The sequence below is a fragment of the Epinephelus moara genome, chromosome 14 (genome assembly GCF_006386435.1).
Source record: "Epinephelus moara isolate mb chromosome 14, YSFRI_EMoa_1.0, whole genome shotgun sequence".
Lineage (NCBI taxonomy): Eukaryota > Metazoa > Chordata > Actinopteri > Perciformes > Serranidae > Epinephelus > Epinephelus moara.
Window position 1 is genome coordinate 19892929 of NC_065519.1, and position 26358 is coordinate 19919286.

The window sequence follows — 26358 nt, forward strand, 5'->3', positions numbered from 1 at the left end:
TTTTTTTGACATACTATACTATGACATTTTTTATGACTTTTTTCGATATACTATACTATGACGTTTGTTTTTTTTGACATACTATACTATGACATTTTTTATGACTTTTTTTTGACATACTATATCATGACGCTTTTTTATGACTTTTTTCGACATACCATACTATGACGTTTTTTATGACTTTTTTCGACATACTATACTATGACGTTTTTTTTGCCATACTATACTATGACGGTTTTTCTGACTTTTTTTCGACATACTGTGCTATGATGTTTTTTGTGACTTTTTTTGATATACTATACTATGACATTTTTTAGGACTTTTTTGACATACTATACTATGACGGTTTTTATAACTTTTTTCGCCATACTATACTATGACGTTTTTTTATGACTTTTTTCGACATACTATACTGTGACGGTTTTTTGGACATACTATACTCTGACATTTTTTATGACTTTTTTCACATGCTGACATTTTTTATGACTTTTTTCGAGATACTGTACTATGATGATTTTTATGACTTTTTTCAACATACCATACGATGTTTTTTTCGACATACTATACTGTGTTGTTTTTCGATGTTTTTTTCGACATACTATACTGTGTTGTTTTTCATGACATTTCGACATATTATACTATGACGTTTTTTTTTACATACTATACTATGACATTTTTTATGACTTTTTTTGACATACTATATCATGACGTTTTTTAATGACTTTTTTTGACATACTATACTGTGACTTTTTTTGACGTACTATACTATGACGTTTTTTTTTTGCCATACTATACTATGACGGTTTTTCTGACTTTTTTTCGACATACTGTGCTATAATGTTTTTTGTGACTTTTTTCGATATGCTATACTATGACAGTTTTTATGACTTTTTTCGACATACTGTACAATGATGTTTTTTATGACTTTTTTTGACATACTATACTATGACGTTTTTTATGACTTTTGTTCTACATACTATACTGTGAAGTGTTTTATGACACTTTTTCGACATATGATATTTTTTTATTGCAATATTTATGCCATAATATACGTTGACATTTTTTGTTACTTTTTTATGCCATGCTATACTATGACATTTTTGGTGCATTTTTATGCCATACTATACTATGACATTTTTGGTGCATTTTAATGACATACCATACTATGACATTTTTTATTGCATTTTAATGACATACTATATCATGACATTTTTATTGCATTTTTAATTACATACTATGCTATGACATTTTTTCAGACATTTTTATGCCATATTATACTATGGCATTTTTATTGCATTTTAAAAGACATACTATACTTTGTCATTTTATATTGCATTTTTTATGACATCTATGACATTTTTATTGCATTTTTAATTACATACTTTACGTTGACATTTTTTTATTGCATTTTAATGACATACTATACTATGACATTTTATATTGCATTTTTCATGACATACTATACTATGGCATTTTTTATTGCATTTTTAATGACATACTATACTATGACATTTTATATTGCATTTTTCATGACATACTATACTGACATATTATACTAAGACTTTTTTTTTTTGACATACTGACATTTTTTAACACACACGACTTTCAAAGTATCTGAAAACAATGACAGAAATTTAACATCCTTTCCTAATGTTTCTGTATGATTTATTCCTTTTTTCTCTGTTCCCGTCTTGAAGATAAAAACCCTCAGCAACACGTCCCTCTGCATGAGTATTCAGAGAACCTGAAGGAGATCAGCAGGCTTCTAGCTTCAGCTGGAGTGTCTGCAGACAGAGTTATCTTCATCACCCCTCCACCTCTTTATGAGCCAGCCTGGGAGAAGGAGTGCATTCTGAAAGGTGACACTCATTCAGTCTTTCCTCTCTCTTATTCTGGTATCATCTCACAGGTCAAAGATCATGAATGCTTCTCCATCTTTTTCAGGATGTCCTCTCAATCGCCACAACTCTGTAGCAGGGCAGTATGCCCAGGCGTGTGTCCAGGCTGCCGGTCAGTGTGGTGCAGACGTCCTGGACCTCTGGACTCTCATGCAAAAAGATGGTCAGGTGGGTACTTGTTACTGTTGCTTCTTCACGTACACATTTACATGAATCCCACAAACTATACGTTAAGATAACGCTGCAACCCTTTGTATGGCACACGGGAGACATTTCAGTTGTGCAACCTCACCACTAGATGCCACTGAATCCTAAACATTGGCCCTTTAAATGTTTTAAATTTTACAAATGTCTTTATTCGAGTAATGTGACCAGATATAGCATTGAGATTTTTCAGCATACCCCATTATCTTCCTCTAAATTAATCAATCTAACGAGAGCTGTCCTGTTTTGTCCTCTGCTCCACAGGACTACTCAGTCTATCTGTCCGACGGCCTGCATCTCTCAGAGAAGGGAAACCAGTTTGTGGCTCAGCACCTGTGGGGGCTGATGGAAAGTCGTGTGGCCAATCTGCCCTTCCTCCTGCCGTACTGGGCAGACGTGGATACCAAGAGCCCAGAGAGCAGCCTCCTCTGTGACCAGTGAAGGAGTGGATGTTGGCTTTGGATCAAAAACCAGCGCTATTTTTTGCACTTGTTGTAAATTTCCCAGGTAAATCGAGAGCCTGACATGAGACTGCATTCCTGCTTTGAAACACTGAAGCAGCTGTGATTTGTTTGTGCTGGTATGTTAAATGTGACACCATGTATTAATGTCAAAATGCACAATAAAGAATTTTATTTTGACATGTGTGCAGTGGTAATGCAAGCAAGAAACATAAAAAAAGCAACTCATGGTGGACTTAAGCATAGAAACATTAAGAATATACACATCATCAGAATATGAACGACACAGGACCTCTGCTCGTTGTGTAACAGCTCACATCACTCCAGTAGAGTCAATGTTACCTACACAGTCGTTTTTTCCTTGACCTACAGTTAATACATATTTTAATATGCGACACAGCAGGCGGTGGTGAGACAGCATTAAATAACAGAGAGATGCATAACTCACATTGGCACAAAGACAGACAACAAAGCGGGGAAAAATAACATTTGAGCACCTCAGAAAGTTTCTTTTAAAATTAAATTCGGGATTGTCCAGATTCGTTTTCATCTACTGCACAGTTAGGCACAAAATCAGAAGGCACCATGTTTCATACAGATGATACAACCTTCTTACTTGGGGTGCATAAGCTTTTTTAAAAGAAACCACTGAGGACACAGCACAGTTAGAACATGTTTAAAACTTATTTAAATTCTCCAGTGATGTGAAAAATACTTCAAGTGCAGTTATAACACAAAGATTCAGGATAAAACATCTTAAAGTCAAAGTTTGCCGCTTAATATATCACACTGAAATGTTCCTTTGTACGATAAAATAACCACAGTTACATCACCAATAATATTACATTACACCTTTCACCTTTTGTGTGGAGCAAACCAGTGAGGTTGTGTTGCTATGGAGACAGTACTTTGTGCATAAGCATTTAGGAGGGGAAAGGCCAGGATGTTTCCTCTGGTTTTAAGTTATAATCCACAGTGATCGCTCATGTTTTTTTCACAATAAACACTGGCAGAATTTGGATTCAGCCTCGGGATCTATGTAATTATTTTTAACTTTTTTTGTCCCTAAAATAAATAGCATAAAAAGAGAATATGATGTGATTGGTAGTTCAGTCCCTTCAGGATTTTGCAAGCTTTTATTTTAGATTGTCGCAGCCTAAAATGGCTGATTTTGCAGCAGCTTTTCTAAAAAAAATCGCGATGCATGTTGCAGTGCTTTTAAGTTGTTGCTGTTTGTTTTTTTTAATGCAGAACAACCACCGCACCACACGCTGTGTTCTTGGTCTTCTACCACGTGATTTTTTGGCAATAAAACTGTGGGAGGAACGGAAACTTGCAAAAATAGTTGTGATTTTTTTTGTATAATTCATTAAAAATCGAAGGCAACTCGTTTCAGTAAGGGAAAAAATGCATTGTTCTAAATTTGTGATTCATACTTGGTACATGTTTGCAATTGTGAGACATTTGTCTTGCACGTCTGCATCTTCACAACCAGAAATATAGACGCGAGTCTTGTGACGTTAAAGTCGGGAGTGATATGACTGAGGAAAGGAAATGATTGGTTAGATTTGCAGAAAAGTCGCAGCGATTATACAAAATTGCAAGGTAACGGTTGACTTTGCATTAATTGCAACATCCTGGAGGGGCTGCTAGATTCATTTCCACCCACCTACTCAGATCTCCCAGGCTCCATCTGGCCAAGGACCCCCAACCTAACTGAGAAAAGGCACAGCATTATTTCACCACAGGCACACAAAAACATGAATTCACTCAGTAACTATTTCACTGTCACAGGGATTTGTGACTGTTCTGTGAGGTGGTTCAATCCATGTTGAAGCTGACTGAATGATATCCACATCTAGTTTTGCCTGAAATGTTGTCCTTTGTTCAGTTTGACACCAAATCTGACCTGCTAAACATGTATGTTATTACCTTTAAACAGTTGCTATGAAATGCTTATGATGCAGCAAGTATTGGCATGTTCCCTAAAACACATATCAGGTTGCATCATGAACGTGTTGGTGCTTTTGATCACAAAGTATTGTTGGTGATTTACTCTCAGCACTCTGTCTCTTTTGTGTCAATGCGATCCTGCCTCCTGAGGCGCCGCCGGTCCCTGGCTTGCTGGTTCGGCTCTGTCAGATCCTCGTAGGAGGATTTCGTAGCCGACGAGGAGGCTCCTGCGGTTGTGAAATCGTCCGACAGGCCCTCCTCTCCCAGGTGAGAGTCGCTGCTGGTGTCCTCCTGGATTGTGGCCATCCGCGGCCCCCCTGCGCTGTCCGGGGTGGGGACGTAGCTCGGGCCGGGGGCCTGGGTACTGGTGCTGGCCGCGGGAGAGGCCGCGACCTGGCTCTGCTGCTGAGGCTGCTGGGGCAGGGAGGAGGGCGCGGTCCGGCCGGCGGAGGAGAAGCGAGGCGGAGGAGGCTTGACGATGCGCACGGACGCTGACTCGAGGTTGCTGAGCATTTCTTGACTCTGAAGAGCAAAAAAACACATGTGAGACTAAAGCACATTGAAGCTGACTGTCTCTGACTGAGGTGGAACCCATTCCCTTTTTACTCCATTCAGCTCCAATCTTCATAGTTTAAAGGGAAAGTTCGGATTTTTTTTAAGTCCAAACTATCCCTTTAACATCATGAAATAGTTATAATCAAAACATGAAAGATACTTAAAGAGAAATTTAGTAACAGCTATCTGCTATTTCCATCCCATTATCATCCCAAAACCCCCTTTTAAAGTGGGAATGAGTAAAACAAACATTTCTCACAGGAGACATTTTGTGTTGTCAAACAGAGGTGTAACTAATATTAATAATGGCCGCAGTCCATTTAGGAGCACGTGTTCCCTGACAATGAGGATCCTGGCTCCTTTGCTTAAGCCATCATTGATGTTATTAGTTGCTCCTGTGCTTGTCCTGCTTCTACAAGTCAAAATGTCTGCCATGACAAAGGTCCATGGAGGAATGTACCCTCAGTCTCCATGTGTTCCTAATCAATCCTAATAAACACAGTGCAGACAGCCATTACAAAAAGAAAAACAAAAAAAGGGAAATGAAATAACAAATGACCACCTAAAGGACATTACCCTCTTCTCGATGTGGCGTTGAACAGCAGCAGATGCAAACTTAAAACGCTGACACACACCGCACCGGATTTCACAAAAGACAACAAAGTGCAACCTGTTCAGTCCTCTCTCTGTTTGAATACTCCTAAAATGCAATCTTGCTTTCTTGAGGTAATTTCTGATCAGGTATGACTCTGCGTGGACGACTTGTGTGCAGAGGAGCACACTTACAGCTATGCTGTCACATTAATTTTGAGTGTCTCTCACTTTATCTCTCCAGGTGAAAGACACAGTTTGAGGGCTGGAAATGTGCAGCCAGATCAGTGATTACATCAAGGAGTAAGTGACTGCAGGAGTATCCCAAACGTGGGCCACTGACCATGCATCATCATGGACTCAATGGCGACGCAACACCAAGCCATGGCACACGCACTCACCTATGGCGGGAGCTCTACTACAAACTTCCACCATCTGCTGCAGTTCCAGTGAGAATGGAAAGGGCCAAGTCAAAGAGTGATGGACAGGTCATTCGGAGCTTGAACCTGGCAGTGACAGTGAGGCCCTTACTGACGGATTCTGAATCCATTTGTGTTCTGCTCTAATTTTAAGACTGAGAGCCAATTTGGCACCAGAATTCTCAGGACTCTCTTGGGTATTGTGTTGCAAAAATGTTTATGAGGTACAAGAATGTTTTGTAGTGGTGCATATTGAATGTCAAGGTACTGCGCTCTTGTGATGCCCTTCAGCATGTCTTTATACCCCTGATAACTGACAAATCTTATTTGTTTCTCAATTAAGAAGAGCCACAATCAAAGTTACATTTTTGAAAGGCACAGCCTAAAACCGGGCTCAGGCTACAGGAGTTTTAGGCCAAATTATTCCCAAATCATCCCTCCTAAAAATCAGAGAATAAATTTGATCTGGAAACTCAGTCGGTACCGATGTTTGGCCAAGATTATCTGGTAATGTGAGAGGTTTGCAGATCATTCTTAAATCTCCAGAACTGCTTACAGATCATTTAAAAAATGTTTGATATTAAGGATTTAAAATCTAAATGATTATTGTTACGGTTACATTAGTACAGAGCTGCCAACAGTGTAGCCAAGCAATGGTAAACATTCCCCTGTGACAAACGTCAGGTAGCATTCTGCTGTTGACAGATACTCAGTGTTCCTATGGTCATTGAAAACCTGGAAAAAAGTCATAGAATTTCACAATAACATTTTCCAGGCCTGGAAAAATCATGGAATTAGAAAAAAATCATTGAACGTTTTGGAAAAGGCATGAAATTCTGTTGCGTGTAAAGACATTACCATCGTCTACGAATCGTAAAATAAAGGCAAATTTATTTTCCGTCACTGTCAAGTTAACATTTCGTTTACCACCATGTACGTGTCTTCATTTTCTCCTCACGCTCTGTCTCTCCCTTTATGTGTGCCAGCTAGCTGCAATTATGTTTGAATAGAGTTGGAGTCTCATATGTTTGAAAAGTAGCGCAAGGAAAAAAAAAACAAAAAAAAAACGTTATTATGGTTCGTTGAAAAGTCATGGACATTTTTTGAAAATTTGTCCATAAAAATGTGTTTAATATTACATATTAAAACTGACATTTCAGATCTCACCTCCAGATCAACACATGGTGGCCATTTCCTCATCCAGACCTGTTTATCCTTCTGCTTTTTTCGCATTTTTAACATCAAACCAATCTGTCGCACCGCTTCAGTCTCATTTTGTTTTGCTTCCCTAGGAGATCACATGAGGTGGTGCATTCAGGCTCCCTCTGGCATGATAATCTTAAGAATATCCAGTAGTGTGTGATGGGCTACAATTTTTAAGTCTTACAGTGTGTGCATGTTTGAGATTAGAGAGAAGAACATCTGTGAAGTTTCTCCTTATGTGCGTGATGAGACCTGATTCCAAAGTCGATTAGGATTTTAAAACTGTAGTCTGAGCCCGGCTTAATATATTATTAAGTGTCTAACACTTAAAAGCTCAACTAATCTGCGTTATCAGGACTGTGTGCATGAGGTTTAATCAGATTATCTGTGGCACCAGCAAACAACCCCAAAACTGTTACAAGATTTTAATACAGTGCTCCAGGGATGACTTTTTTTGATAGACCAACCCCAAAGTTAGCATCACTCTGGTTCCCTTGACAAAGAGCCAATGGTGTTTTCTCGCTGGATTTTGAATTACTGCAGAAAATAAGCTCTGTGGCAAAAAAAGAAGTTTATGATACTTACACATTTTATTCAGCAAGATTATCTTCACAAACACCACTTTTATGATTTTAGAAGCATAAACGCAATCGCTAGAGGTAAAAAGCTAACGTTAGGCTATAAGCAAACCTCACCATGGTCACACGACTTTAATGTCACCACCACAACGAGGCTGTAAAGTGGGGAGCACTTTGGTAGCTCACTGCACAGAGTGCATTCTAATATGTCTGAGTCCTTACTATAGCTCCTCCCCTCTCTTTCCCTTTTCATATCTGTCTCTGTTTCTCAATAATGTAGCATCAATAACGCCTGAAAAATGCCAAAACATAGCTTTAAAAAAGGCTGTGTACGGCGTGATGATGCTCTGTAGTTTAATTTAGCCATTTGTTAGCAGTCATGTTTTTTAAGACACATAAAAGCTTCAAAATTCACAAGTGGGGTGTTTACTGATGCATTCAAGCTTGTGTTCACCACAGACCTTATTTCTGACATCTAATTAAAAACCCATTCAAAAAAACAGCTGACTTTGAGATGAGGGAGCCAGGAGTAGTAACATGTAAAAAGTACATTTTTCCAGTGGAGCTCTGGCACTTCAAACCAATGGAAGAAGACACAAATAGAAAGATTCCTCCTGAACTGTCATAAGTTTAGCACATTATGTTGTGTTGTTCACCTCAGAGGAAAAAGCGGATTGACCAAAATATGTTTGTAGGGCCTTTTAGATTTAAAAAAAAAAAAAAAACAACACTTTTTATTTTTATTTTACTTGCCTAAAATAATCTCAAAAGCCAGTTATACAGTTCAAGATTGATTTCTACTTATTTTAAACTCTTTTTAAACACTGCAGAGCAGGGATACGTTTGGTGTTAAAAAGCAAGAATTCTCATTTTATGCTGGTCATTTAATCTAATTTATTTTTTGCTAAATGTACATGTTGTAGTTTCATAGTAACATGGATGATGCAGGGATCCAAACATATATTCAGATAAAGGGCAAATGCCTCAACCTGAACAATCAATCTTCATACTCCCCTCTCCCTCCCTTATTAAAGATATCAGTGTTAAAAAAAGACAACAACGTAGGGTTGTATTAGTTTGGTTAGTGTGGCAGCAAGGCTAGTGCACAGAGTCATACATGGGCATTTGAGAGATGAGAAACTTACGCTTGGAGGGTAGTAGAAGGACTTTGTGTTCTCCTGATACTGCTGGTCAAGTCGTTTGTCCTGCAGAAGGAAACACAAAAGGACAGGGCTGTCAGGATTTGACCAAGTAAAATAATTAAGGTCATTACAGTAAAGACCTTCAACCACAGAGTTGACACTGGGAACTAGTGCAAATTGATGTGCGACAGATTCTTACCACACAGTGAACCAGGATACTGAGAGGAATCCAGAAGATGAGTGAAAACACCACCACAGAGCCCACGATGTTATCAGCCAGGAACTTCCCTGATGGAGGGGGTGGCGTTTGAGGACGGAGACGACAAAACAGACGAAGCAACGTCAGTTGAGTGACAAGGAATTGACGCAACCACGACTGTCATCAGCAACAAAACAAAGACTGACTTTCCATTAATCATGTCTGCTTAGGTTACCCTTTTCTTTTCCTTTCCTTTAAGTGCTTTTTTTTTATATTATTGTTACTTACAACTCCAGGTTTGGCTTAGGTTGTACTTTAGTAAATTAATAATAAATGTATTATTTAAAGTAACCAAGAACACACTGACTGTATAATATCATCTTGAATACAACTTTTAACACACCAAGTACAATTTGAGAGTTCAATTTCACACAGCTTTAGTTTTTTTTCCTGAAAAGATAAAGGGGATACTAAAGTATATAAACTGCAGTTTCGGAAAATATACTCAAGTATATTTTTTTTTGTCTGTTTGCTTGTTTTGTTTTCTTTTATGTGGCAGTATGAGGGTAGAGGGAATGGATAGGGGATATATCACTCAAAGTACTGCTATGTTTGTATGTTCACCCACTGATGAATGCTAACTATTGTACTTTCTTCCGAAATAAAAAGCTAATGAAAACTAGACGCCTTGCGACTATATGCCTCCACAAACCTGTCAAGTTACACTTAGATTTCCATCCATGTCTGTGAAAACATGGACAGCACAGAAGACCTAAACAATCAGTGCAGTTTCAAGGTGGACACTCAAGATTAGTGTCACCAATTCAGTATCAGACCAACTGCTCTTCCCTCTGTTCCTGAGATATGACATTGAGTAACAGCCAGGTGTTTTGGAGAACATTATGATGTCACAATGAAGCTGACCTTTGACCTTTTAGATATGAAATGTCATCACTTCATCATGTTATCCTGTCAGACATTTGTGTGAAATTTTGTCATAATTAGTGTATGAATTTTGACTTATGGCCAGAAACATGTTTTGTGAGGTCACAGTAACCTTGACCTTTGACCACCAATTTCTAATCAGTTCATTGAGTTCAAATGGACGTTTGTGGCAAATTTGAAGAAATCCCTCAAGGCGTTCTTGAGATGCCACGTTCAAAAGAATGCGACCGATGAGGTCACAGTGACCTTGACCTTTGACCACCAAATGCTTATTAGTTCATCCTTGACCAAAAGTGGACGCTTGTGCCAAATTTGAAAAAAAAAAAATCCCTCAAGGCATTCTTGAGACATCGCGTTCACGAGAATGGAATGTATGGATAGACGACCCAAAAACATTACGCCACCGGCCACAGCTACAGCCAGCGCGGAGGCATAAAACAATATTTCAAAGCGGCTTGTTGTAACCAGCTTACCAAATGTGTTAATGTCCAGCTTGTCGATAAAATCCCACAACCTCTCGATCACGTCCTGTACCTGCTTCATGCATTTTCCCTGTTTTAACAAGAGAAAGTTGACACTCTTCAAACAGCCAAATAAAGCACACATCAATACAATAATTGTAACATTCATAACATTTTGTGAGACACTATGTAATATAACAAAACACTAAACATGATGGAAAAATGGTAGATCAGCTTTAATCCTGTCTGTAGAGTGAAGAGATATGAAAGATATGATGACTCACGCCCTCGTCACAGAAGCCCACGGTGCAGGGTTTTCCTTTGCGAAGAAACAGGAAACTGCCATTGGCCTGGATAAAGGGAGCGCAGGTGCCATCTTTTCCCCTACAGCACACTTTACAGGAGTCCTCCGTCTCTGCAAACAGAAGACGAGATTAAGTAATCACTATACCCTCCATTAACAGTGGCAGTGCACACATCCACTTCACTTTTCAGAGAAGAAACTAAAAAAAAACATTATTCCCAAATTCATAACCCAAAGCCTAAAGCTTTTATCATGTTTGCCCTTGATACTGTTGTTGATTAACTTCTCTTTACCGTTGCAGGCACAGGACTGAAGGTTCTCCATGGCCTCACAGAAAGGATTGCACTCTCCATTGCGGCACTTGCCGTTGTCAACACAGGTGGTGTTGTCAGCGGCGTTCTCAGGAGGTGGACATTGACTGCTGTAGCCTAACATATGAAGGAAATGTGGAGAGATCTTGTTTTTCAAGGTTTTATCAGTTGATCAATTTAAAAAGGTACCAAAAACAGCAGCTTTCCAGTGATCAGTGCAGTTCTTAAGTTCGACCAGCAGGAGGTGCTCACCTGTGCAGGAGGATATGCCTTTACAGGTCGCATTAATAGGTTCCTGGCACCTTACTCTTGCAAGCTGAAACATGCAGCCGTTACAGCAAGGGCTGTTTCTGTCACTGTGGAGAGAACAGAGACATGTGGATGACTCAAACTAGAACAGCAAAGATTTTTTAGACATATTACATTCAATTAATCCAATGTCTGAGTGGGTGAGTGTGATATGTATCTTTGGTATCTCATACCTGCACTGTGCACCAAATTTGAATTTGCAATCAGCTGAGCAGCAGGCGTCGTCGTTGAGGTGGAGGAGCCCAGGGTCGCACTCCTCCCCCTCTTCCACTCTGGAGTTCCCACATACCTTACTGTTCCTCTCCTTGAAGCACACAGGAGCTTTAAAACGCAATGTCTTCCCTACGGAGATCTTGCTGCAGTTGGAGAAACGCTTTAGGAGAGAGGGAGAGGAAGACGAGGGTTAGATATAAACTAGAAGAGGATACTTTATGCTCAGCATTGAAAGGTGGTGTGATAAAGGGCTGCCATGACGCTATTGACTTAAAATCAATTGTTGCATTGATAAGATATCTAACAAATCAGTGACACAATGGTGTTTCTTCAAAGCTAAGTTTGAATTTACAGCCACACAAACGTTTTAGCAAAAGTTTCATGGCCTTTGTCTGCATTTTTATTAATGCATTCTGATGTAACTCAAGATTTAGTTTCACCCTTGGCACATATCTTCAAGAGCATCTAAATTCAAGAGCAGAGCAAGTCACAGCAAATAAACAGCACCACTTTTCACCTTAAACTTCAGCAAGAAAAAAAGAAGTCATATGCATATTAGCTGTTAAGGTCAATGACGGAGGAGGCACAGTACATTTACTGTCTGTCATTATATTTCACAGGAACAACTGTGACTCACATTTATCCAACACTCTGTAGATTAAGCAACTCAAATTCACACTTTCCATCACACTGTGCAGCACGAACTCAGTGTATCCTCATAGCTGTCTGCATAGTTTGTTATATACCTAAGCAGTTACTTGATACTAACGCGTCTGTAACTGCATGTTGAAGTCTAAATACTGTTTTAACTTGTTCACTATTTGGAAAGGTACCTTGTTGTTGACATGGTCTCCGCTCACAGCAATAGGGTACATGACAAACTTCCCGCCGTGGTCGTCACTGGGAGCACAGTAAGGGATGTTGTCGGGATCGTGCTCTGCTCCAAAGTTGTGGCCAAGCTCGTGAGTGGTCACCAAATCTGCCTCCTGATGGGACACAAACACACCAGTTACCTTCTGGGTAAATGTTACACAGTGCCAAGGAAAGAGGATATACTTGTCATTGTGATGTAGACACGCAAAATGAGTGTCACCAATTCAGTATCTGACCAAATATCTCCCTTTCTGCTCCGAGCCGAGTTGAGTTGAGGCTTTAATGTCCAAGAGGGAAAATTTGAGATACAGACAGTAATCATGAGTACAACAAAACACACAAAATCCAGTATCACACGCTGTCAGGGGTAATCATGGACAATTAGTGGTCACTGCTGGCTATGATAAGCAATAGCAGAAGGAGCAAAGGATGATCTGTAACGCTTAGTGATACGTTTAGGGAGGCAAAACCTGCGCCCTAACAGACGCATCTGAAACTCGACATGGATGGGATATTGAGAGTCTGAGACAACAGAGTTATGACGTTAAATAATGGTCGTTAAATAATGGTCGTTAAATAATGGTCAGAAAACTGTTTTTGCAGAACATTATGTCGTCACAGCAAAGATGACCTTTGACCTTTCAGTTATGAAATGTCATCACTTCATCTTTATATCCTATTAGACATTTGTGTGGAGTTTTCATCATAATTACTCCACGGATTCTTGAGTTATGGCCAAAAATGTGTTTTTTAAGGTCACAGTGACCTTGACTTTTGACAGCCAAATTCTAATCAGTTCATTCTTGAGTCCAAGTGGACGTTTGTGCCAAATTTGAAAAAAATCCCTGATGGTGTTCTTGAGATATCATGTTCACAAAAATGAGACAGATGAGGTCACAGTGACCTTGACTTTTGACAGCCAAATTCTAATCAGTTCATTCTTGAGTCCAAGTGAATGTTTGTGCCAAATTTGAAAGAATTCCCTCATGGTGTTCTTGAGATATTGCGTTCATAAAAATAAGACAGATGAGGTCACAGTGACCTTGACCTTTGACCACCAAAATCTATGTAAAATTTCATTTTTAAGGCCAAGTGGACATTTCTGCCAAATTTGAAGAAATTCCCTCAAGATGTTCTTGAGATATTGCGATCATGAGAACCGACGGACAGACGTACAGAGAGACAGACATACAGACGTACCTACGGATGGACAGACAACCTAAAACATAATGCCTCTTGCCATGGCTGTTGCTGGCGCAGAGGCTCTCATATGAGCCATACAGAGCCATATGAATCTACGATGGAAGCACTTAATTTTACAAATTGTTGGAATGTCTTGTTTTATACCTGTATTGACATACTTTTTTAATAGAAAATAGTGCAATGTTGTACTACATTTAATTAATTTATATTTATTAAATTTAAAATATTTTCTTATTAAATGTTTGAAATTGTATTCACCCACCACATGATGAGGCAGTCTTTCTGAAGACAAAAGGTACTTAAATTGTAAAACACAGAATATGGAAGAAAAAATTAAACACACTGGAAAAAAAAAATCAAGGACACAGGTAGGCTAAAAGAGGGACTGTGGCTAAAAATATTCCTGGAAATGATCTCCATGGAGGGAGCTACATCTAATCTTTCTGAAATTTATGATGAGGAACAATTTTGCAAGGTCACACTGGACCAGAGTTATTCAGTATGAACATATAGTTTATTACTGTATGATTCAATTAAGATTGTCACCGACTCATAACACTGATTTTACTGAAAAAAAAAGCACAGTATCATAGAGGCTACAGATGCAATTTTCAAAACTTCCTCTCAGCTTACATTAATGTTTTGTGACTTATCTGTAAACTGTGCTGAGGAGCAAGCAACATACTGATAACTGAGGCGTCAAAATGCAACAGCGTTAACATAATTACTCATAACACCCACACAAAAAGGTGTGTCTGCTTTGCTTGCAGCCTACACTTGGCAGGATGACATGTTGCATAACTTCCTGGCTAACACTGGACCTAGTAATTTTGTCAAAGATAATGACTGAAGTTAAACCGACCTTTGTGAGGATGGTTTTGCCATAGTTCTTGGTGCTTGTCAGGCCTGTGTTGAGGTAACTGGGCTTCTTTACAGAGTGAGACGGGTAGTATGCTGCAAAAGGACAAAACCAAAGCAAGATGTCAGAAACTGTTTTGCTTTACAAAAGCCCACTATCCAGTTCTCCCAAAATTGCATGTCATTTTTGGCATTTCCCTGGCAAGGATTCAGCCACTTGGAGTCTGTCTACTAGTGAACAGATCTATTAGCAGCTTTACACACTACTTTCACTTGACATGACTGTGGCGGGTTTTCATTCATGCTGCAACACAGATAGTCTTTAAATCATGATTTGCAATAACCACATATTAGTAATGCAGGTGTTGCATGATGAATATCATTTCATGCTTAGCTTGTAAAAACAAAGCCATTTTACCACAATTACCCCATTTAAACCAACACAGAGCAGCTTATCTTCCAGCATTTCCATCAAAAACAAACTGGTTTAGAATAGGAAAAGTTAGGGGCCAGGTGGAACCAAAAAATACCAGGTTTTCTTGTCCTGAAGTGTGAATCGTGACAATAGAAGTGAGCATGTCATATTCTACAGGCTGCATGCACACAGTAGTCCAATGCGTCTTCTACTCATCATCAGTGGGTTCATGCATTTTTGGATAAAACCATCTGTAATAACAGAACGCTTGCAGAAAAGCAATGCAATCTGCTATCGTGCTGCTACTGATTACTTCTGTTGTACATTGTGCAACAGCCTCTTGCGATGACACAACCTTGATTACTATCATTCCACTAAAACTGGCAGAAATGCGGGCTGGTTTGCTAGATAGCACCATGGTCAAAGAAACCTGCATGAAACTGGTTCAAGGACAAAAGCTAATCTGGTGGAAAAGATGTTTCAGTGATGTGTCCTTACGTCTTGGGCAGAGGCCGCCCAGGGCCTGAGGTTTGGACGGGGCCACGTAGGCCAGCCCCAGTGTGCCCTCGGCGAAATCCTGGTAGGTGAACAGGTGTGCCAGACACACAGTGGAGGCGTTGTCAGCTATGTCTGAGCTGAATTGCTGAGGGGGAAAAAGCAGAACTATGTCAGAGTTAGATTTACTCCCTGTTTCACACAAGGGCTTGCAACACTGCATTAACCTCTTCCACTCCACTGGGATGCCTGTGTCAGAGGCTGACATTGCTGTCTGTCAGAGGCTATGGTGGGTTTTAAAGCTACTGGTATCATAAAAGAGAAGACCTAAAGAATCAATTGCTACCAACCATGTCATACTGGCTTGTCGTCAATGGGGCTAAATAATGCTTCAAAGTTTGGCAAAATTTTGGCAAGGGAAAAACTTGCATGACCATTCTCATGAGGGTTCCTTGACCTCTCACCTCAAGTTATCTGAATGAAAATGGGTTCTATGTGTAACCATGAATCTCCCCTTCACAGACATGCCCACTTTGTGTTAGTCCTATGCGGTCTTAAGGAAATACCATAGTGCAAATGTGGTTTTGCCCATTACATTTGAACATTTCTGCATACTGGGGTCCCTGAGCAATATTGGAATTGTGTAAATTGGGTTTGACTGGATAGCTGAGACTCTTGTGGATTCAAGGAGTCCAATTTAATTCATGTGTGATGATGTTAGCCCCCCTAGCAGCGTTTTCATTGTGGTGACCCCATTATTTTAAACAGACATCACTGTATAATGTGACCTACTGCGACCTCTAGAATAATCACAGCCTCATGAAATTTAACAGCCACAAACTAGAGACCTCGGTCTTTCAGAGGATGGATGGCTTTCATAGGTATATTGACAACACAGGGAGTTTCTCAGCAGTTTCCAGAGCAGAAACGCTTGCCATCCACTCCACAAAAAAAGCAGTTCATACAGAAATGTCAAAAGGTTCTGAAATTAAATCACAGCATGGATTTTTCTTTGGTGTTTTTTAAGGTCTTGGTGTCTGGTATTTTGGAGGGATTTTTTTTATCCTTTTGATCAATTCTGGATTGGTAAAAAATGCTTACATTTTGCACAAAACCAGTATGACAGATGGTTATCAACCCAAAAATTGCTGAGACATAACTGAGCATAGGAATGGCCATTATACACTTATGCTCTAAGCCCTTATTACTAAACTTCCAGAGTCTGAACAGATGCCTAACACACATTTCTAACTAAAAAAAACCTGACAGACAGTGCTGAGCTGCATCTCAAATGTATCTTTAGGTTTCCAGCTTTAAGTTGATGTATACCACGTCTTTGCAGCATATACTGTTGTCCTGCTATCTTCCCCTAAAGATCCCCTGTCCCCATCCCAAAAAAGACAAAAATGGGTCTATGGTAGGGAAGGAGGGAAGTGGAAGAGGTTAAGACGAGGACATTAACATTTGGAAATGCAGCTATTTGTAATATCATCACTCTAAATCACACTTATCACACATCTAAACTAGACTTCTTAACTGCAGTGTCACGGCAAAATATTTTTCAGTACGTTTTTTGATTGATTAAATAATGATTACATTTAATTTTTCCTTATTACATCCAGTCCCAAGGTTTTGATAGACAGAAGACCCACTGTATCCCTAAAACCTCCCCTCCCTTCATGCACATCTTTCTCTCAGTCTCTCTTTCCCACCTCCAGAAGCTTCTTCACGTCCCAGACCTCCTTGTCTTCCACAGGGCTGTTCTTCATGTTATAGTGGACCCAGCCTCTGTCAGCAGGGCCAGTGGGAGGCTTTGTGGGCTCCTTGTTGATGATGATCTGAGAATGGTAAAGACACCATTTAAGGAACAATTCATGAAGTCAACAAGTCATGACGTAGTGGCTCATAATTAATGCCATGTGCAACATTTTATAGTATGAAGTATTAATTATTTTACATTTAACTGCAACATAATTTGCCAGAAGTTGCCCCAGAGTTTTTAAAGCTTTATCAAAGCTTTAATGCACAGGTAGAGGGGACCACGTCACTCTTTACCAGTCAGTCAGTATCATGCTTTTAAGTTTTTTCTAAAAGGTATTGTGGTTAAAGGTGGTGCATTAAAAGTTTTTCTTGATATGTATGGTGAAGAAAATTTGAAAATAACTCTGAGCAGCTAAATGAATGCATATCTTTTCAGTGAGAAAACCCAGGGCTCACAGTATGACAAACAGTGTCTCCATTCATTCCCAAAGCCTGTGGAACAAATTAAATTACCCCATGGGGCATACACAAAAGCTTTCAGTTCCTCCTAAAAATGCTGTTCTCAAACAGACTGAGGGGCAGTTTTATTCTCAACTTCACTTCCGGGAGTGACTCGATGTAGAACAAAGCTGTCATGCTGCTGGGAGCAGTGGGGTCTGATGCTAAAACGCCACAAACTGTTTCACGAGTCAGGCTGTTACTACATGTGATTTGCTCTGTCATTTGCATGTTTTAGGGTTTGAATGTTAGTTTTCTAATGATATCAGTATTGTTTGTGTACTCCATTATTAACCATATTAACCACAATACCCTACATTACATAATGACTATAACTGAGCAATGACTTTGAGAAGAAGTCTGTGGCGCAGCCCATTGGCCTTCAAAACCCTGAGCACATGCTGTCCCAGGTTGAAAAATTGACAGAAAGTATTGAGGACACATTAATTTTTTAGCCAACACTGTGCAGAACAACAAGAAAAAATTGTTTATGGTGGCACAACTGCAGTAAATTGGGCGAAAGAAGTTAGCATAAAGTGAGCAACGGACTTATTCAGGACTTGGATAAATTTGATTTAGAAAAATTTTTTGATTCTCTTGTTCTGTGGACCCGTCTGACTACAGAAATATAAATAATTGAGGAATGGACACATTTTCGGACTTTAGGAACATTTCAAAGGTAGGGTGTAACCATCTTTTTTTTATTCTCTCTTGTTTACCAGTCCAGTAAATCTCACTGAATGATGCTTTGGTGTTCATAGTTTATGTAAAATGTACTAAATGATTGAATTGTGGAGGATACAGCTATGCGTAGCATGTCCATACTGACAAAAGTTTAACATCTAATGTTATATTTTGACGCACAATACTAAGCCACTTGGAACTACGTTAACTCAAACGGTTGGGCCCTGATGACCTGCTGGATTTTAAGAGGTTTTATTGTTTTGATTTCTTCTTTATTTGAAGTCAGACGAAATCCCACTGTCCCAGACCCTGCTTTGTTACTACAAGCCTTTCATTAATAATTTCAAGGAGGTATAGGGGGAGGGAGGGAGGGAGGGAGAGTGCGATTGACGAGCGTTCACTGCTAGCTTGTCATCACACCTTTGCAAACTTCAAAATAGTATTTACCGTCTGAATTTGGTGAAAAAAATTTCATATTCTGAGAGCCAGGACTTAATTCAAAATCAAACAAAACCCCAAACTGACCAAAAATCTAGATGTTGACATAAATACATGTGTCTAGAAATGAACTGTTGCGACACCTGACTGATTTCAACAGAGCGTGCCGCAAGCAGCCAGCCAAACTCACCTGATGGATCTGTACCCCATAGCCTTTAAATTCATCATCCCAGGTTGTGTTCCTGTAAATGTCATCAACTCGATCAATCAGCTCGATCTGGAGTGAGAAAAGAAAAAAAATCATATGGCGAGAATTATTAATGTACAGAAATATACGGATTTATTGTGACTTTCTTTCACAGGTGCAGTAGACATGCTGATCATAGACTACAGATTTGTCAATCTGATGTAAAACTTAACTGTGGCAATAGAAAAAATATATATTCTCCTCTAGTCCTGCTCAACGTAACACCCTATGGAGGCATCTTTACATGGTCTCTTTCTGTACTACTTCTGTACATGGCATAATAAAGACAAACCAGGTAGTTAAGAGTGACGCTCTCTTGTCCACGGCCCATGTGCTCAAAGAAGCGGTAATCTGCAACCAGCAACAGGGGGCAGGTATTCTTCTTGTGATCGTGCGCCTGTCTCTTCTCTCTGTGGGGGAACCCTACAAGGAAGGAGTAACAGCAACAGTGAGAGAGACGCGGGAACAGGTAGAGAACGAACAGTGGTCACCAGCAGACAAACAGTGATCAGTTTTTGTAAGCAGTGCCATCAAGATTAAGCTTACATAAAAATACATGAAGAAGTTAAACAATGAGGCCATGCTCCTCCAGTATCCCGCTGTTAATTGCCCTCATTTTCACATTTAGCAGCACGTCTTCTTTTTTCCTTGCCTGTGAACTGATTAAACTCTCCTTCTGTTTGTCAAGCCACAATTAAACAGCAGTTTTTCTTTACAGCAGAGTGCATAACAGCACAATGAATAGGGTCTACTGTATATAGTACATCCACAGTAAACTAAAGTCGGTTTCATTTACACTGTATTCACCAACACTACTGTGCTGAATCTGTTACCACATGATTAACTGTTACATTAAATGATGCTCATGCACAACTTAACATCTACAATTAAGTGTTTTAACTTTGTAACGGTGATGCTTAGGGCTAGCACCAATGAGTATTCTCAAAGGCAATAAATATATTGAGTTTTCCCACTAAATAATCATTTAATCTAGAACAGTGGTTCCCAAAAACTATAAATAAAATGAGCCGAATAAAATTTTACCAAAATAATATAATGTAAACCTCACTTGTTATCCATACATGTTTCTTCAGAGTTACATCTGTTTAAACTTTTGCGAAAAAGACACAAATTTCTCCCACTGCAATGACTGTTAAGTAGAACTGGACGATATCGAGAAATTCAAATATCGTGATATATCTAAATACCTTGATATCGATATTACAACAATAATGCAGGCTTGGCTATTGGTGTTTTCTCAAAATATTTACACAGTAAGATTTTTTATAAGTAATCATCAGTAATGTGGATATAATGACTAAGTCAGTAAAGGCAAATAACAGAAGAGCTAGAACAATCTGGGAAGCTCAGGAAATGACATCACTTTACTGTAATGCAGTCAAGGTCAGTAATTCACACCCGCCAACCGCAAAATGCAGATACAATTTCCGTTTTGCAAGTGAATCTCAGAAGGCTATCGGCTACATGGGCAGGTAAATGTCTGTATCAAAATAGAACTACAGTTTCTACCACTGGCTGATCTACTAAACTGTCCCTTGCAGCAGGTTGTGCCCATACTTAAATGATACTTAGGTACTCAAAAAACACGGGGGCCCTGTAGTTTAAACCAAGAGGGCAAACTCTATATTGCCTCCCACATTGTTAACAGCAGCAATAGCTTCACTCTTTTCATTCTTACCTTTCACAGTAAAAGCCCTAGTCATATACACAGCATGACTGCTTACCAGAGGGAATGTATTCTCATGCTGAGGGTGTGGTGATGAGTTGTTCAATATATTAAAATAATTTTGCTTCAGATTTTGCTCTGGCCTCTTCTTTACGTTTGTATCCAACATAATACCTTATTGTCACAATGAAATGTACTGAAACAAACAAACTGTATATGTGACACTAAAAGTCAATTTATTATTTCGGCTGGTAAAAAATATGCCTAGCCAGTGGATTTTTTCATCTACCCGAATGCAGTCCTTAAAAACAGTAAAGGACAACACTTATGATATTCAAAATCTAAAATGATATCTAATATCACAATATCAATATCATTGATTCATTGCCAAGCCCTGCTGTAAACCTAAATACAAAGCAATTATGGGTTCATTTAACACTGAATGTCTCCACAGTTTTTCCCCTGCATGCATTTCCCTCTTGCAATGGCTCTACGCCCCTCAGTTTGAGAACCACTGGACCATAAAATAGTAGGAAACTGTAAAACATGCCCACTGAAATTTTCCAGAGCACGTGGTGAGCTCTTAAAAATCCTAATTTTGTAATTTATGAATAAATTAAGCAATAACTAATCTCACTGCCACAGAAAAGCACAAAGGAACAGAGGAAATCTGCCTCACATCTTCATACAGCCTTAGCTCTTCAAACAATGCATAGCTGAATAATAACAGAAAAGGACAACAGGAAGACATCCCATTTGAGCATTACAACATACAGTTGGCTGCGCACTGCTGAGAAGTGTGGGTGTGCGCTGCCCTGGCTTCCACAACAAGCTGTGGGAGACCAGTGACGACTCAGAGTCATCTCATTGGGCAGCAGAGCCTCCATGAATTTTAATGCCTCCTCCATAAGAACCTTCACCTCAACTCTTATCCCCCATGAGTGCTTTTAACCAGCAGCTGGTGAGAGGTTTTCTAGACATCTCCTCTGGCACATTATCACTGTTATATGCTTTACATTTCCGAGGCAGCACAAAAGAATCAAAAGGCGTTTGGTTGTTACATAATACCCACTTGTCAGCAGTGTGTATGTGCATAACTTAGGCTAGGTTTTACAGATAAAAAGGCTTTTATTAAAGTGACTATTGCAGAATCGAACACCCACCTCCTTTGTCTCACTACTACAGCCCCCTGCTTCCTTCTCTCCACCTTAAACATTTGTTATCCTCCTACTCTATTTTCTTATCTACACTTTACCGTCCACAAACCAGAGCACGGAGCCTAGGCTCCACCAGATCTGTGCTCTCCAACCCCTGATATACTCCATCCTCCTCCTACACATTTACACTGCAAATATGACCACACACATTTGCAAGACTCTCCACCACTAGTGAGGGAAAGAGACAGCAGAGCTCACCCTTCTCCTTGTCCACCTCCTCATGTTTTTCCCAATCCCTCCTAGCGGTCTGTGGCAGCAGGTCACTAGCCTCAGCGTGGATGTAACCACACACTTTTGGAGAGACGATGCGGCTCAGATTCTTGATGTCTTCTGAGCGATAAACCAACAGCCTGCCATCAGCTGGGGAATCTGTAAACCGCCACAGGGGCTGGACGGCCAGAGAAAGACAGGTGACATTAGAGGACAAAACAGAAGAGTCAGAGAAGGTCACAAGTGAGGAAGAAAAAGAGAGCAACAAAAGGAGAAAAAGGAAATATAGATATATAGGTGAAGAATGAAAACAAGAGAAAAGACAGACATTGGCCATTGCAGTGTAGACATTCTTCTCATTCTTCACTGGCTTTAATGCACAGTATCATCTTTCAGTATGTGGACAGCAACACTTTATTTTGATGCAGTACTTAGAAAAAAATAGCCCCTTTGTATGAAGTCTAAACAGTGCAGTAGAAGAATGATGGAGCTATAACTCATACACTGTTGAACCAAATCTGGATGTGAAACAACAGAAAAATGAAGCTGATAGTTGGTACTTTATGCTCACTGTAATCATTTTACTTCGGAACCAATTTGCCGGTGGGAAGACCAAAATGTGTGTCGCTGTCAAAATACTTATAAAATGTACTGTGTACTGTATGCTTTTACATACCTACACTGAATTTACGTAAATCCGAATAATTACTATTTTCTCAATGTAAAATATCCTCATTATAAGAAGTTAGGCTACAAGGCATTGACTATAAAAGCGCAGACTTCTCCTCAAGCATCTTTTGTATCAGCTACTACTAATGTCTGGTATAGTAAATCAAAAACTAGTTTAAACCACTTGAGTGACCTTTGATAATATTATCAGAGACAGAAAAGCCCAAGTTATTATACAGAATATGAAAGATAATCACAGCAGGGTATCGCACACATTAAATTATTTTTAGCGGCCCGCCACATATTGATTTTCCATTTTTGGGAGACATGTATGGCTGCAGACACATTCTGTTTGTCCCGTACACAACACACCCCTACAAAGCACAGCCGCCACTAGTACAAGACAAACCCACTATTGCGAGCATCACCTGAACCCTGCTACCATACAACACTGTTGTGAATAAATACGAGGCTAAACACAGTAATAATCCACTTCATAATTCATTATACATGAAGACGTGATGCCTCTCGGAAATGCCTTAATGCCTCTCTTTTAACCTACTACTTCACAACAAGCTAATCACTAACTTAGCATTTTCATCTGGGCTTCCTCTTCCGAGTCAAAGGGGCAAATGAGGCTGATTGTGGACTGACATGTAGGTATGCTAGGCAAGTGTTGTAGCTAGTGGGTGCTTGAGCTGAAGTTATACCTGCTCAATTTTTGTGGCTGGACCATTAATTCGGAGCACTGTTGGAATAAATGTACCTTTTTGTTATTCAGGGCACCATCTTCCTGGAGGACAGAGCGTACTCTGGGCACAGACAAAGCAGCAGAGTGCCAGACACAGTGAAAGTGAAACTTAACCATTCATTACTTCCTATAGCAACAGAACGCTCTACTTCTTAGAACAATTGCTCTAATGTTATTGCTGTCCATCAACTCTCTATTTGGATCCAACAAAGACACAGATTTTACAGCCGCTTCTTACCTCAACATTGTACTCCGCTTCATCAGTTAGAATGTGAGCAGAAAACTCATCTCCTTCTATGTGTGCCTGCACACGTGAATTCTCCTCTCCTGCAAACACAATACACATAAGGTTACTTTCATTCATTCATATGCAGACTATATCTGGTAATCTATTCAGCAAAAGCTGTACAGATACAGTAATATACGTAACATACAATATAACTTCAGAGTTATTGCTCATATTTGGCAAATAGTGGCAATTATGACATAAGAATTTCTCATATTAACATCTTACAAAAACAGTTATTTGTCTGTTAAACTTTACTTGTTCTCAACATGAAAAAGACTGTGAAATGTGGGTTCAAGGGGAAAAAAAGAACATAATGCTGAAACCCTAAAAATTATTCACTCACCGACAACATGTCCAGTGAAATAGTTCTGAAGATGAACATCATAGTTTTCCTCCTTTCCATGTTTATCAACGAACACTGCTTTAAAGTTGTCAGTGAAGAGATCCGTATTGGTGGTCAAGTAAAGCTTGAAATGTCTGTAGAGAGAAAAACGAAACACGAAATCTACATTAACTCAAACTAAATTACGTAGCTGCTTTCAGTACTGTGAGGAGTCACATGGAATTTAGTGTTGGGCCTATTTAGTGTCACAAAAAAAGGGAAAGAGAAAATACTTCGAGAATAATCTCTCTTCATATGCTGTTGTCTCAATGATATTAGTGATGTCTGAAGTTGACATTTTTTAAGTCCATCTGAAAACAATACTTTGTTGGAGTTATTGGTCGCTGTAAATATATGTCCCGTCCTGTCCACACTGGTCATGAGATGATCTATTCCTGTACTGACTTTATGTAAGCGATGGGGGTCAAAATCTACAGTGCTTGTTCTGAGCAGAAATGTATCCTAAAGATCAGCTAAGACTAAAATGACTCTTCAGCAGTTAATCAAGAGGGTATCTTCCAAAGTTACACTTGTTGTAGTTTTTAAAAATCCCCTCTTTTTGTTTTCATTGACAGTGTTGCCTTGCTAAGTAACAGTAAAGTCACACAGAGAAAGAATTTCTTACTAAAGGGACTGTAATTTGGGAAACCATCACTGGCTGTCATTTGAACTTTGGAGTACATTTGTGCAACATAAAAGTACTGTGGATTTTTATGTGCTCATCAGGTGGCTGGTCCAAGCAGTGCAACAGTCTATACTCTGTCAACAATGACATTTTACAGTTTAATTGAAAATAAAATCTGCAGTGTAGCCACCAACTGTGTGTTTCTTCAGTACAAGTAATAGGTTTTTATTTAGTTTGGCTTTTGTGCCCCCTGTAATTTCTTCCTCCTATTCCCCAACTCATAGGTTCTGTTTTGAAAGGATAAATATATATAGAGAGGGATTGTGCCAGAACATGCATGATGAATGATAGTCTTTACTGCTTGTGAAAAGGTTAATTTGATCTGCTAAATGTTCCACAGTTACTTTCAAATCAACGTGTAATGTAAGTTTGACCTTACAGTGGGGATCTCCTCACATTCAGTGTGGACATCAGAAGTGATTACAGCAACCACTATCGTTTTCAATATGTGCACGGGCATGTGAGTTTTAATCTAACACAGACTGAGAAGATGTGGGCCTTTCCTACATCAGTACTCCAAAGCTCAACTCTACTGTGAGGTAGGTTTCTGTCAGACATGAGGGTGTGCTGCTGTACCTGTGCAGGGCTCTGAAGCTCACCAGGCGCTCCAGGTGGGATTGGGTGTGGACGTCTCTCTTCCTTACAGAGTGGAGCTGGAGGCTTGACACCGACAGCACCTCAAAATCTGACAGGACGGAGTTCAGAGCATCTGGAAGACGTGGACAGGCAATGGTCATACACAGAACCGAGCATAAACTGCGTGTGTCCATTTAAAACACTAGAATAATACGGTCATACACTACAATACGTAACGGTCAATCCGCTTCCTGTAGCTTGATGATGTGGTTTCACTTAGCAGCTAACCAGGACTCGGTGCCTTTACATTTGATAACACTTAACAGTAAAAATGTCAGTATTAGTAATCACCATAAATAAACATAACACACATAAAACTAAGTTACAAGAATCGTCGTTAACCGTTGTTAACCATAAAACAGCATTAACGTCAATGCTAACGTTAGCTTGTGTTAGCATGCGAAGTTACGTACCGAACTCCGGGTTTTCTTCGTGACTCTCTTCCGTAGTAACTCTCGACTTAATGGCGCCGTTGACCCAACAAGGAGCCAGAAAGGCAATTAACAATATGCTCCTCATTTTCAGGTAGCTCTGTCACTATGCTAGTGCTGTCACAAGTTAGTCGGTTTGTCTGGACAGCGAGCTAGCTGAGCTACCCGGAAGTGCACCGGGTG

General features: G+C 39.6%; 2 protein-coding genes across 3 annotated transcripts in view; one reads left to right on the top strand and one right to left on the bottom strand.

Moving 5' to 3' along the window:
* Positions 1-2743, top strand: part of iah1 (isoamyl acetate hydrolyzing esterase 1 (putative)) — a 7652-nt gene extending 4909 nt beyond the window's left edge. The window contains exons 4-6 of the mRNA XM_050061483.1: positions 1698-1859; positions 1945-2066; positions 2367-2743. Of these exons, the coding sequence (XP_049917440.1) occupies positions 1698-1859; positions 1945-2066; positions 2367-2543 (461 nt within the window). The 3' untranslated portion in view covers positions 2544-2743. The remainder of the gene's footprint in view (positions 1-1697; positions 1860-1944; positions 2067-2366) is intronic.
* Positions 2707-26358, bottom strand: adam17a (ADAM metallopeptidase domain 17a). 2 transcript variants are annotated; one of them, XM_050061482.1, is made up of 20 exons: positions 26158-26358; positions 25685-25817; positions 24385-24518; positions 23991-24079; positions 22321-22510; positions 19511-19641; positions 19162-19248; positions 17303-17428; positions 15594-15738; positions 14685-14776; positions 12580-12732; positions 11707-11906; positions 11477-11580; positions 11207-11341; positions 10894-11024; positions 10622-10700; positions 9204-9292; positions 9008-9067; positions 6064-6100; positions 2707-5038 (listed from the first exon to the last, which is right to left on the bottom strand). In XM_050061482.1, exons 1-20 carry the CDS (start codon positions 26261-26263, stop codon positions 4644-4646), a joined length of 2616 nt encoding a protein of 871 aa, XP_049917439.1. In that variant the 5' UTR covers positions 26264-26358; the 3' UTR covers positions 2707-4643. The 2 variants fall into 2 exon arrangements, with proteins under 2 accessions (XP_049917439.1, XP_049917438.1); XM_050061481.1 differs by lacking the exon at positions 6064-6100.